This window comes from Aquarana catesbeiana, linkage group LG02 (assembly GCF_042186555.1).
Source record: "Aquarana catesbeiana isolate 2022-GZ linkage group LG02, ASM4218655v1, whole genome shotgun sequence".
Lineage (NCBI taxonomy): Eukaryota > Metazoa > Chordata > Amphibia > Anura > Ranidae > Aquarana > Aquarana catesbeiana.
Genome location: NC_133325.1, coordinates 810716705 through 810731444, shown reverse-complemented (window position 1 = coordinate 810731444; position 14740 = coordinate 810716705). Strand labels below are relative to the sequence as shown.

The 14740-nt window shown below is 50.0% G+C and overlaps 1 protein-coding gene across 1 annotated transcript in view; it reads right to left on the bottom strand.

Moving 5' to 3' along the window:
* Nucleotides 1-12805, bottom strand: part of LOC141129509 (uncharacterized) — a 68420-nt gene extending 55615 nt beyond the window's left edge. Inside the window, exon 1 of the mRNA XM_073617588.1 lies at nucleotides 12674-12805. Coding sequence (XP_073473689.1) covers nucleotides 12674-12725 — 52 coding nt within the window. The 5' untranslated portion in view covers nucleotides 12726-12805. The remainder of the gene's footprint in view (nucleotides 1-12673) is intronic.
* Nucleotides 12806-14740: the final 1935 nt, after the last annotated feature.

Genomic DNA, 14740 nt, shown 5'->3' with positions numbered 1-14740 from the left:
AGCTTACACACGGACTGGTCAGAGCTTACACACGGACTGGTCAGAGCTTACACAGGGACTGGTCAGAGCTTACACACAGACTGGTCAGAGCTTACACAGACTGGTCAGGGCTTACACAGACTGGTCAGGGCTTACACATGGTTGGTTAGAGATTACACACAGACTGGTCAGAGCTTACACACAGACTGGTCAGGGCTTACACACAGACTGATCAGAGCTTACACACAGACTGGTCAGAGCTTACATACGGACTGGTCAGAGCTTACACAGACTGGTCAGGGCTTACACACGGACCGGTCAGAGCTTACACACAGACTGGTCAGAGCTTACACACAGACTGGTCAGGGCTTACACACAGACTGATCAGAGCTTACACACAGACTGGTCAGAGCTTACACACAGACTGGTCAGGGCTTACACACGGACTGGTCAGAGCTTACACAGGGACTGGTCAGAGCTTACACACGGACTGGTCAGAGCTTACATACGGACTGATCAGGGCTTACACAGGGACTGGTCAGAGCTTACACACAGACTAGTCAGAGCTTACACACGGACTGGTCAGAGCTTACACAGGGACTGGTCAGAGCTTACACACGGACTGGTCAGAGCTTACACAGGGACTGGTCAGAGCTTACACGCAGACTGGTCAGAGTTTACATACGGACTGGTCAGAGCTTACACACAGACTGGTCAGGGCTTACACATGGTTGGTTAGAGATTACACACGGACTGGTCAGAGCTTACACACAGACTGATCAGAGCTTACACACAGACTGGTCAGAGCTTACACACAGACTGGTCAGCCAGCCACACAGCTTGAAATAAATGAAGTAGCGGTAGACGTAGCGCTATTCAGAGTCGGAGGGGTTATGAATTGTCCTCCTGTAGGATGTTATGTGAGACGGACAAATGTTATCTAATACTACAGACTGAACACTGTATAAGGACACATGTATGGTGACCACGTTTCTACCAGAAAAGGGAAGTGAGAGATACGAGGATTGTCTGAAAATATTCTCTATTATACCACACCTGCAATTCGGTAAACATTATCGTGTGAGATAGAGCGATGGGTGGTGGGGGAGGGGATGGACCCTGTAATGGAGGTGGGGTGGTAGACATTGTCTCTTCTATAAATGAGGACTTAAAATATTGCATTGCAGACTTACACTGGCCCTGTTGTGGGCCTTCACACTCTGTACAGTAGGTAGGTGTAGGTGCTAGAAGGTATGGTAGGTTCTTCAGGTGTTTGTCTGAATGCCAGATTTTTAGCCTGCTCGACATGAGCTGAACTTCATATATAGTAGTGGGGTTTTCTCCTGCTACTACCCTTGACAGCTTCCTTCCTGTCAGTGGTTGTTAAGGAAACAGCAGGTGCCACCATCCTTAGCAACCAGTGACGTCATGCGACCTCATTCATTTTCAGGCCGGGAACCCACAGCCAGCAAACAAAGGGACCAGAGATAAAAAAAAAGGGCTGTTGTTTCCCTGGTACTTTCAGTGCCGAATATGGGTGTGTCCATATTTTGTCAATGATGTCACCCAGGAGACCTGCCCCTTTGTTCATATTCAGCTGTCAGACACCGCATCTACCAATGGCAGGCAGGCAGTCACTGGGATTGTGACAGCGGTTGGCAGATTTTTTTATTTGGCGGGTCAGTAAACTTTGTTCATGGTGACTGAAATGTATCTGCATCTCTAGACACTGTGATTGATGATGGCTGTACATTGTGGGACAATTGTTGGGGACCCCCTGGCCCCTGGCCTCTGGCAAGGTTCCCCTCATGTTGAGGGAGGGCATGTGGCCTGGTATAGTTCAGATGGGGGGGACACTCTGGTATGGTTCAGATGGGGGGGAACACTCTGGTATGGTTCAGATGGGGGGGACACTCTGGTATGGTTCAGATGGGGGGGACACTCTGGTATGGTTCAGATGGGGGGGGACACTCTGGTATGGTTCAGATGGGGGGGACACTCTGGTATGGTTCAGATGGGGGGGGACACTCTGGTATGGTTCAGATGGGGGGGACACACTCTGGTATGGTTCAGATGGGGGGGACACTCTGGTATGGTTCAGATGGGGGGACACTCTGGTATGGTTCAGATGGGGGGGACACTCTGGTATGGTTCAGATGGGAGGGACACTCTGGTATGGTTCAGATGGGGGGGACACTCTGGTATGGTTCAGATGGGGGGACACTCTGGTATGGTTCAGATGGGGGGGACACTCTGGTATGGTTCAGATGGGGGGGACACTCTGATATGGTTCAGATGGGGGGGACACTCTGGTATGGTTCAGATTGGGGGGACACTCTGGTATGCTTCAGATTGGGAGGACACTCTGGTATGATTCAGATTGGGGGGACACTCTGGTATGCTTCAGATTGGGGGGACACTCTGGTATGCTTCAGATTGGGAGGACACTCTGGTATGATTCAGATTGGGGGGACACTCTGGTATTATTCAGATTGGGGGGACACTCTGGTATGCTTCAGATTGGGGGGACACTCTGGTATGCTTCAGATTGGGGGGACACTCTGGTATGCTTCAGATGGGGGGGGACACTCTGGTATGGTTCATTCAGATGGAGGGGACACTCTGGTATGGTTCAGAAGTGGGGGACACGCTGGTATCGGGTATAAGGGAGGATAAGTATCGGGTGCTGGTTTTGCGAGAACCCCATGCTTTTTTTCTTAATTTTTGAATGGGGTTCCCTCTTAAAATAGTATTTGGAGGTCTCCGCTACATTTTTCTGTTTTTATTTTTGCTCTTTTGCTCTTTTCCTCCTAAAAGATAATAGTTACTGGAAAAATTCCAGGAACACTTTGACATGAGCCATCAGCATAGTTGAATGATTATGTGCCTCCTGAGACACTCTCCATACTGCTGGCCAAGTTGGGAGTTTGCCCAAAACCTTCTCTAATTGGATGTAAAAAACAGTCCTTCAGTACTGGGTGGGAGTGTCTGGGAGGCAGAGCTTAATAACACCCCTCCTCATTAGCAGGACAATGTCTAATATCCCCATCCTCCCGGTTCTTTGAGCCAATGGTCTCTCCAAAGGCTTGGGAAAAGGGAACCCCAACTACGTATAGATGGCCAGATAAATTCTGGGTAATGATGTGAGCCAATCAGCTCAGTCTGAGCCCACATTGACTTAATACTACCCCTTCCCATTTGCAGGACAATGTCTGCCATCCCCATCCTCCTGCATTTTTGAGCTAACTGCCTCTCCAAAGGCTTGGTAGATCACCTTCAACTCTTCAAGAAAAGGGAACACCAACTGCACATAGGTGGCCAGATGAATCCTAGGTAATGATGTGAGCAAACCAGCTCTGTCAAAAACCACAATAGGCTTAATACTACCCCTTCCCATTAGCAGGGCAATGTCTGCCATTCCCATCCACCTGCTTCTTTGAGCTAATTGTCTCTTCAAAGGCTTGGGAAAAGAAAAGCCCACTAATGTATAGATGGCCAGATAAATCCTGGGTAATGTTGTGAGATGGTAAGCTCAGCATGAACCCACAGTGGGCTTAATACTACCCCTCCACATTAGCAGGGCAATGTCTGCCATCCCATCCCGAATCACTGCTCCTTTGAGCTCATTGTCTCTCCTAAGGCTTGGGAGATCACCTCCAACCCTTCAAGGAAAGAGATCCCCAAATACCCATAGATGGCCAGATGAATCCTGGGCAGCCTGGACCCACATCGGGCTTAATACTAACCCTTCCCATTAGCAGGGCAATGTCTGCCATTCCAATCCACCTGCTTCTTTGAGCTAATTGCCTCTTCAAAGGTCATCTCTAACCCTTCAAGGAAAGAGAACAGCAACTACCCATAGATGGCTAGACGAATCCTGGGTAATGATGTGAGATAAGCTCAGCAAGAACCCACATTGGGCTTAATACTACCCCTCCTCATTAGCAGGACAATGTCTGCTATCCCCAACCACCTGCTTCTTTGAGCTAATTGTCTCTCCTAAGGCTGGGGATGTCACCTCCAACCCTTCAAGGAAAGAGATCCCCAACTAACTATAGAAGGCAAGATGAATCCTGGGTAATGATGTGAGATGATCAGCTCAGAATGAATCCACATTGGGCTGTATACTACCCCTCCTCATTAGCAGGTCAATGTCTGCTATCCCCAATCACCTGCTTCTTCTTCGGGCAAATTGTCTCTTCACAGACTTGGGAGATCATCTCCAACCCTTCAAGGAAAGGGAAGGCCAACTACCCATAGATGGCTTGCTATGGCATCAACACTAGCTCCAATCATGTCACTGAGGTATCTTGTTTGTGGGATGTGTGGTGATGTCAAATTTTCCAATTCAGTCGCACCATACATTGACATGTGAGACTTCCTGTAATAAAGACTGCTCACTGCTGCCCTCTCTCCTTGTGCAGGGGGACTTTTCTTGTTTCCGCCCCTTCCTGTAGTTTTCTGTAGTGGATGGAGCCTGCTTGCCGACCCCGCCCACAGCTCTGCTCTCTCTCCTTGTGCAGGGGAACTGGTCTTGTCTCCACCCCCTCCTGTAGTTTTCTGTAGTGGGTGGAGCCTGCTGGGCCCCTCCCACAGCTCTGCTTTCTCTCTTTCTGCAGGATGACTGGTCTTGTCTCCGCCCTTTACTGTAGTTTTCTGTAGTCGGCGGAGCCTGCCTGTCACCCCTCTCATAGCTCTGCTCAGAGGCGTCGTCAGGGGGTGGCTATTGAGGCTACAGCCCTGAGTCTGTGGCCAATAGCCCCAAGTCTCTTGTCCCGGTCCAGAATGCATGGGACAGGGGTGGACTGAGCCATGGTAGTGCTGGCCCCGGCTCCAGCTCCGCCCCCGCCTCCACCTGACTCTACTCTTGGTCACTGGTTGCTATAGCCGCCTAGTGGCTAGCGACCAGTGATGTCGCTGCCCAGCATTCAAAGCGGAGGAGGATTGCACTTCCTCCTCCTCCGCGCTAGTTAGAGTTGCCACCTCATCCCTTTAAACCCGAACACCTTTGAATTACACTGGTTCTGAGGCTAATTAAATGCAGATAAGGCACCAAGTGAGTTTAATTACCACCTTAATCAGCCACAGAACCTGTGTAATTCATATGTGTTCGGGTTTAAAGGGATGAGGTGGCAACCATAGCGCTAGTGCTCGTGGGGCCTGGCCTGCGAGTTCTGGACTGGAGCGTCCCGCCGCTTGCCTGGTGGTGGCGTGGAGTGCAGAACAGCAGGGAGGGGGATACCTGGGCAGCTGGGAAGAGCCCAGGAAGGAGAGAGAGAGAAGACACCGCCACCCTGAGCAGCATCCCCAGCGCCTCCCAGAGCCTGCACTCCACCTATCAGTCCTCTCCCAGCTCGCTGTGAATGGAACAGGAAGAAGGAGGGAATTACAATGCGGCCGCCGTGCCACATCGATCCCCACTCGGGCGGGCGGCTCTCCTCCTCTCCTCTGGCTGCCTTGCACACCAGCACCACGGCTAAGCTGCTGCTGCTGCTGCAGGACCTGCCTGGACACATGAAGTCTGTCTCCTCCTTGTCACTCAGGTAGGTCAGTCAGTGTGTGTGTGTGTATGTCAGGTACAGGGTCAGTGTGTGTCAGGTCAGTGTATGTCAGGTAGGTCAGTGTGGGTCAGGTAGGTAGGTCAGTGTATGTAGGTCAGTGTATGTAGGTCAGGGTGTGTCAGGTAGGTCAGTGTATGTAGGTCAGTATGTGTCAGGTAGGTCAGTGTATGTAGGTCAGTATGTGTCAGGTAGGTCAGTGTATGTAGGTCAGTATGTGTCAGGTAGATCAGTGTAGGTAGGTCAGTGTGTGTCAGGTAGGTCAGTGTGTGTCGTGTAGGTCAGTGTGTGTCAGGTAGGTCAGTGTATGTAGGTCAGTGTGTGTCAGGTAGGTCAGTGTCAGGTAGGTCAGTGTGTGTCAAGTAGGTAGGCCAGTTTAGTGGTCAGCATTGGAGGGGCACTGGTAAGCCAGGCAGCAACCAGCAAGTGAGCTTACCCCCTGCCACACAACCATCACACAACCCCTCTGCCCAACCAAAAAACTCAGCGCCCCCCCCCTTGCCGGCCTTGGACTTCGGGCTGAAGCCCCTGGTATTTTTGCCACCTAGCAACGCCCCTGGTTCTGCTCTCTCTCCTTGTGCAGGATGACTAGCCTTGTCTCCGCCCCTTCCTGTAGTTTTGTGTAGTGGGTGGAGCCTGCTGACCCTCTCACAGCTCTGCTCCGTCTCCTTGTGCAGGATGACTAGCCTTGTCTCCGCCCCTTCCTGTTGTTTTCTGTAGTGGGTGGAGCCTCCCGACCCTCTTACAGCTCTGCTCTCTCTCCTTGTGCAGGATGACTAGCCTTGTCTCCGCCCCTTCCTGTAGTTTTCTGTATTGGGTGGAGCCTGCTGACCCTCTCACAGCTCTGCTCTCTCTCCTTGTGCAGGGGGACTGGCCTTGTCTCCGCCCCTTCCTGTAGTTTTCGGTAGTGGGTGGAGCCTGCTGACCCTCCCACAGATCTGCTCTCTACACAGGTCATGTACAGCGCAGTGATGACACTTCTACTTTTATAAGGTAATATCTGGGTTGGCATGCATTATAACAGGCAAAATCAGGAACAGAATTTAAAGAAGATGAGTGTGTAAGCAGGTGTACTGTAATTAGCTGGTCTACCACTAGGTGGCTCTGTTCCAAAATAGGGTGTGGTGACTGGTAACAGGGAATAGTGTAAGTGGGTGTTAGGTCGCTTTTAGACAAAGCCTTGCTGTAGTCATGTCACAGGTGTAGTCAGTGCCCATATAAGAGGCGGGATAGGAGGGGCACAGGTGTAGTCAGTGCCCATATAAGAGGCAGGATGGGAGGGGCACTAGTGGAGTCAGTGCCCATATAGGAGGTGGGATGGGAGGGGCACAGGTGGAGTCAGTGCCCATATAAGAGGCAGGATGGGAGGGGCACTAGTGGAGTCAGTGCCCATATAAGAGGCGGGATGGGAGGGGCACAGGTGGAGTCAGTGCCCATATAAGAGGCGGGATAGGAGGGGCCATAGTGGAGTCAGGGCATGGGAACCAGATACCCCAGATGTAGTCAGCTATGCAGAGGCCTGGGACAGGGCTGGAGGACAGGGCGAGATGGTTCTGCACCCAGAAGAGCCACCTGTAGTCTTCCTGTCTCTTTATGGCTGGTGGAGGCTACAAATGGGTTGTAAAAGATCTTTTTAGGCCAGGCCAAGTGTCCCCTGTTGTGAGCTGGATGCATAGAGCCCAATGGCAAGTCAGAGCCCTCTGAGTACTAATGACCCCGGGAAGGAGAGAGACTGAGCACAGAGGAAGATGTCTTAACAGTGATATGTAATGTGCTGCTTTCACATAATGACTGCTACGGTTCGTCCACTATATGTGATTGGCAAAAAATGCCCCCCGGATAGTATATCTGTGTCATGTGAATTGTCACTTCCACCTTTGAAAGGCTATAGAAACCACTTGGCCTCCAAAAGGTTTTACCCCCTTCGTGACCAGGGTATTTATTGCTATTCAGCACTGCGCTACTTTAACTGACAATTGTGCGGTCATGCAGCGCTGTACCCAAATGTAATTTATATCATTTTTTTCCCACAAATAGAGCTTTATTTTGGTGGTATTTGATCACCTCTGTGGTTTTTATTTTTTGTGCTATAAACAAAATAATCCTGACAACTTTAAAAACCAAAAAACAATATTTTTTACTTTCTGCTATAAAACATATCAGATAAAAACAATAAAAATTGAATATATTCATAAATTTAGGCCAATATGTATTCTGCTACCTGTTTTTGGTAAAAAAAAATCCCAATAAGTGTATATTGATTGGTTTGCGCAAAAGTTATCGCATCTACAAACTATGGGATATTTTTATGGAATTTTTTTATTTTTTCTTACTAGTAATGGCGGCGATCAGCGATTTGTAGCAGGATTGTAACATTGACAAATCAGACACAACTGACACTTTTTTAGGGACCAGTGACATTATTACAGTGATCAGTGCTAAAAATATGCACGGTCACTGTACTAATGACACTGGTAGGAAAGGGGTTAACATCAGGGGCAATCAAAGGGTTAAGTTTCCCCCCTTGGGAGTGCTTTCTAACTGTGGGGGGGGGATGGACTGACTGGGGAAAGAAAGAGATCCGTGTTCCTGCTTAGCAGAAACACAAGATCTCTCTCTTTCCCTCTGACAGAACAGTGATCTGCCTTGTTTACAAAGGCAGATCGTCACTCTGCCCCTTCTGGGAATGATCGTGGGTGGCCGGTGGGCATCAAGTCTGCCGGACCCGCAGATTGGCTCCCCCTCTGGCCTTTCGGATATTGGTGGGTGCAGGGCAGTGGCGGCCGCTCATAAGGGGCACAGGGGAGTCGCCCCCCCCAATCCATGCACCTGGCCCCTAATCTCCATGATCAGAGCCAGAGGCTCTAATTGGCTTCAAAAAGGGTGGGCTCGGGGGGCAGAGCACTACACCCCAAGCCCACCCACTTGTGTGACATTAGCAAAAATATTATTCTAATGTCTTCCTGCTTCTTCCCCCGGCCAATCAGGAAGTGGGTCCTGAGACCTGATTGTCTGGAAGTCTTAAGTCCTAAGACCTGATTGTCTGGGAGTCCTAAGACCCGATTGGCCAGGAGAAGCGACTGCCGGGACTCGGGAGGAAACACAAGGGGGGAGCCGCCGAAGCCACGACCTGGATGGGGTAAGTGCGGGGAGCTAACTTCCATTACAACCTCAATGCTCGCCCCTCTGTGGGCGGATCTTTTGCCTGTTAACCAAATAAAAACAATTGGAACAGAACAAAAAAAGGAAATATCGCTCGGGGACCACCTTGGGGCAGTTTCTCTTACCTACTAACAGCAGCAGCCTGTCCATAGCCTGCCCATAGGGGCCGCTGCCCCCCCCCCCCACAATTTCCATGCAGGGCGCCGGATGCATAGAGTTCTACTGTTTTTTTTTGTGAAGCACGTGATTAGAGCCGATGGCTCTAATTGATTTCAAAAAGGGTGGCACTTTTTGTTTGCCGCCCCCCCCCCCCCCCCAGCCACCACAGCCTACTAATGGACTTTCTATGACACTGACTAAACCCCCCTCCCCCTTCCTTGATGTTGCCATTTTCCTATATACTGACTATGATGACCGCTCCTTATTGTATTTGGTTTTGCTACTTTTAATCTCAATAGAAAGACTGAAACAGAAAAAAAAAGGCCGAAAATGTTTGAAAAAAAAAAACATTTTTTTTTTACTTTCTGCTATAAAACATATCCAATAAAAAAAAAAATGAAATAAAATCAAATTTCTTCATAAATTTAGGCCGAGATGTATTCTGCTACAGGTCTTTGGTAAAAACAAATCTCTATAAGTGTCTAATGATTGGTTATCACATCTACGGGATATACACTGGAATTTTTATTTATTTTTAATTCTAGTAATGGCGACTTATAACAGCGATAGTGTGGCAAAAATCTGCAGCTAACTGACACTGAGTGGGAATAGACTAACTGACACTTCCAGTCACACCAATACAGTGATCAGTGATAATAATATGCACTGTCACTGGACTAATGACACTGGCTGGGAAGGGGGTCAACATCTAGGGGCGATCAAAGGATTAAATGTGTGCCTAACAATATGTGCATTGATCGTACAGTGTGCTGATTTTACTATCTCCCTGCACAGCTAGATCGCTACTCCTTATATAGAGCTCTGTGCTGTTAGCAAACACAGAGCTCTGTACTGGGATTCGCTGAGCCAGTCAGCAGATCATTAATCATTGGCTGGGACCTGCTGACTGGCTTGTGCTGTACTGAATCACAGTACAGATCGGGGGCAGGGGGGGGGGGGGCGGTGCAGGCGTGTACATCCTACCCAGAGATGTAAAATTGTGTACATGTACATATGCCGGCTCTGCTGCCATAACTGTTCCCGGGGCGCACCCCAAATGTGCAAACCACCATCCTGTGTGGACATTCCTTTCTTGGGTATATAAAGGCTAATGGCCAGGGATGTGGTGAGAAGACCTCTGGCAAGGAGTTGTCACCCCCAACCTTCTCCTACCCAGAGGGACCACACTGGACTCATTACAAACCACGCCCCATACCTACAATGTACCCATAACCCCCCCACCCCAATATTCACAAAATGACCCATCCCCCAACCACTAAACATCATATCTGCAATGGACCCATCACACCTACATGCCCATCACATTCTACTCCCACACCCACACCATACCCATCATCACCCCCACCTCCATACCATAATAATCCCCATTTATACTCATGACCCCTCATCAACCCTCACCCAATGTACTCATCAACATCCACACCCATACCAACACTGTACCCATCACCCCCCCCAAACTCCGCACTTCCATACCCACACTGTACTTATCACACCCCCAACTCCCCACTTCCATACCAACACTGTACCCATCCCCCCCCCCCAAACTCCGCACTTCCATACCAACACTGTACTCATCACACCCATCCTCATATCAACACAATACCCCACCCACCATACTCATCACCATCCACACCCATACCTGCACCTTACCTATCACCTTCAATTTCCATACCCACACTCTACTCATCACCCCTCACCCACCATCTCCATCTATACCCAGACTGTGCCCATCTCCCCCACCACCATCCACTGTACTCAACACCATCCACGCCCACACCATACCCATCATCACTCCCCCACCTCCATACTCCATACCATAATAATCCCCATTTATACGCATCACCCCTCACCCAATGTACTCATCAACATCCACACCCATACCAACACTGTACCCTTCACCCCCCCCAACTCCACACTTCCATACCAACACTGTACCCTTCACCCCCCCCAACTCCACACTTCCATACCAACACTGTACCCTTCACCCCCCCCAACTCCACACTTCCATACCCACACTGTACCCATCACCCCCCCCCAAACTCCGCACTTCCATACCCACACTGTACTTATCACACCCCCAACTCCCCACTTCCATACCAACACTGTACCCATCACCCCCCCCCCAAACTCCGCACTTCCATACCAACACTGTACTCATCACACCCATCCTCATATCAACACAATACCCCACCCACCATACTCATCACCATCCACACCCATACCTGCACCTTACCTATCACCTTCAATTTCCATACCCACACTCTACTCATCACCCCTCACCCACCATCTCCATCTATACCCAGACTGTGCCCATCTCCCCCACCACCATCCACTGTACTCAACACCATCCACGCCCACACCATACCCATCATCACCCCCCCACCTCCATACTCCATACCATAATAATCCCCATTTATACGCATCACCCCTCACCCAATGTACTCATCAACATCCACACCCATACCAACACTGTACCCTTCACCCCCCCAACTCCACACTTCCATACCAACACTGTACCCTTCACCCCCCCCAACTCCACACTTCCATACCCACACTGTGCCCATCACCCCCCACCTACCGTACTCATCCACATTTATACCCACACTGTGCCCATCACCCCCCACCTACCGTACTCATCCACATTTATACCCACACTGTGCCCATCACCCCCCACCTACCGTACTCATCCACATTTATACCCACACTGTGCCCATCACCCCCCACCTACCGTACTCATCCACATTTATACCCACACTGTGCCCATCACCCCCCACCTACCGTACTCATCCACATTTATACCCACACTGTGCCCATCACCCCCCACCTACCGTACTCATCCACATCTATACCCACACTGTGCCCATCACCCCCCACCCATCATACTCATCCACATCTATACCCACACTGTGCCCATCACCCCCCACCCATCATACTCATCCACATCTATACCCTCACTGTGCTCATCACCCACCACCCATCGTACTCATCCACATCTATACCCACACTGTGCCTATCATCCCTCACCCACAGTACTCATCCCCATCCATACCTGCACCTTATGTATTACCCACGTAGGCACACATATGCATCACCTCCCACCCAATGTAGTTATCACCATCCATGCCCACACTATATTCATTACCCTTCCACCCATCGTACTCATCTCTTTCCATACCCACACCATATCTATCGCTCCCCACCCACAATAACTCACCCCCATCCATACCCACACTGTGCCCATCACTCCTCACCCACCGTACTCATCCCCTTCCATACCCACACTGTGCCTATCATCCCTCACCCACCGTACTCATCCCCTTCCATACCCGCACTGTGCCTATCAACCCTCACCCACCATACTCATCCACATCTATAACTGCACCTCATGCATTACCCACATAGGCACACATATCCATCACCCCCCACCCAATATATTCATTACCCTTCCACCCATTGTACGTATCCCTATCCATACCCACACTGTACCCATCACCCCCCATCCACCATACTCATCACCATTCACACCCACACTGTACCCATCACCCCTCACCCACCATACTCATCCCCTTCCATACCCACACTGTGCACATCACCCCCCACCTACCGTACTCATCCACATCTATACCCACAGTGTGCACATCACCCCCCACCCACCATACTCATCCACATCTATACTCACACTGTGCCCATCACCTCCCACCCACCGTACACATCCCCTTCCATACCCACACTGTGCCCATCACCCCTCACCGTACTCATCCCCATCCATACCCATGCTTTTCCCGCTGTCTTACCCCAGAAAAGCTGAAGGCTGAGGATCAGGCTAACGATTCTGAGGAGGGACATATCTGCGAGTGTCCTGGTCCGGTATGACAGAAGTCTGTCACCACATCCTGCACCTCTCACTATACAGGCATAAAAATATCTCATGTAAATCTGCCCGGTGACGTGCTGAAAATAAGGGAAACAATTACTGAAAATGACATATAGAGGCGTCACCTGTGGTCTGTATAGAGAAAGGAGCACTCCATGTGTCCGTCACAGGAGACCACACACCTACATGAGCCACAGAACCAATCATTAAAGCAGAACTCCGGTCTGTGTACAAGAGAATTCTAAACAATTAGAAGATTCTGCACTAAAGGAAAGTTATTTCAGTTTCAGGCAGCTGTCTGCAGTTGTGCATTCCTTACATGTGTGTATGTCCAATGCTGGATCAGATGACATTGTGCACAGTGCTCGTTCCTCTCCGCAGAATGATCAGATGACATTGTGCTCAGTGCTCGTTCCTCTCCGCAGAATGATCAGATGACATTGTGCACAGTGCTCGTTCCTCTCCGCAGAATGATCAGATGACATTATGCTCAGTGCTCGTTCCTCTCCGCAGAATGATCAGATGACATTGAGCACAGTGCTCGTTCCTCTCCGCAGAATGATCAGATGACATTGTGCACAGTGCTCGTTCCTCTCCGCAGAATGATCAGATGACATTGTGCACAGTGCTCGTTCCTCTCCCCAGAATGATCAGATGACATTGTGCACAGTGCTCGTTCCTCTCCGCAGAATGATCAGATGACATTGTGCTCAGTGCTCGTTCCTCTCCGCAGAATGATCAGATGACATTGTGCACAGTGCTCGTTCCTCTCCGCAGAATGATCAGATGACATTGTGCTCAGTGCTCGTTCCTTTCCGCAGAATGATCAGATGACATTGTGCACAGTGCTCGTTCCTCTCCGCAGAATGATCAGATGACATTGTGCTCAGTGCTCGTTCCTCTCCGCGGAATGATCAGATGACATTGTGCTCAGTGCTCGTTCCTTTCCGCAGAATGATCAGATGACATTGTGCACAGTGCTCGTTCCTCTCCGCAGAATGATCAGATGACATTGTGCACAGTGCTCGTTCCTCTCCACAGAATGATCAGATGACATTGTGCTCAGTGCTCGTTCCTCTCCGCAGAATGATCAGATGACATTGTGCTCAGTGCTCGTTCCTCTCCGCAGAATGATCAGATGACATTGTGCTCAGTGCTCGTTCCTCTCCGCAGAATGATCAGATGACATTGTGCACAGTGCTCGTTCCTGACCACAGAATGATCAGATGACATTGTGCTCAGTGCTCGTTCCTGACCACAGAATGATCAGATGACATTGTGCTCAGTGCTCGTTCCTGTCCGCAGAATGATCAGATGACATTGTGCACAGTGCTCGTTCCTCTCCACAGAATGATCAGATGACATTGTGCTCAGTGCTCGTTCCTCTCCGCAGAATGATCAGATGACATTGTGCACAGTGCTCGTTCCTCTCCGCAGAATGATCAGATGACATTGTGCACAGTGCTCGTTCCTGTCCGCAGAATGATCAGATGACATTGTGCACAGTGCTCGTTCCTATCCGCAGAATGATCAGATGACATTGTGCACAGTGCTCGTTCCTGTCCGCAGAATGATCAGATGACATTGTGCACAGTGCTCGTTCCTCTCCGCAGAATGATCAGATGACATTGTGCTCAGTGCTCGTTCCTCTCCGCAGAATGATCAGATGACATTGTGCTCAGTGTTCGTTCCTCTCCTCAGAATGATCAGATGACATTGTGCACAGTGCTCGTTCCTGACCACAGAAAGATCAGATGACATTGTGCACAGTGCTCGTTCCTCTCCGCAGAATGATCAGATGACATTGTGCACAGTGCTCGTTCCTGTCCGCAGAATGATCAGATGACATTGTGCACAGTGCTCGTTCCTGTCCGCAGAATGATCAGATGACATTGTGCACAGTGCTCGTTCCAGTCCGCAGAATGATCAGATGACATTGTGCACAGTGCTCGTTCCTGTCCGCAGAATGATCAGATGACATTGTGCT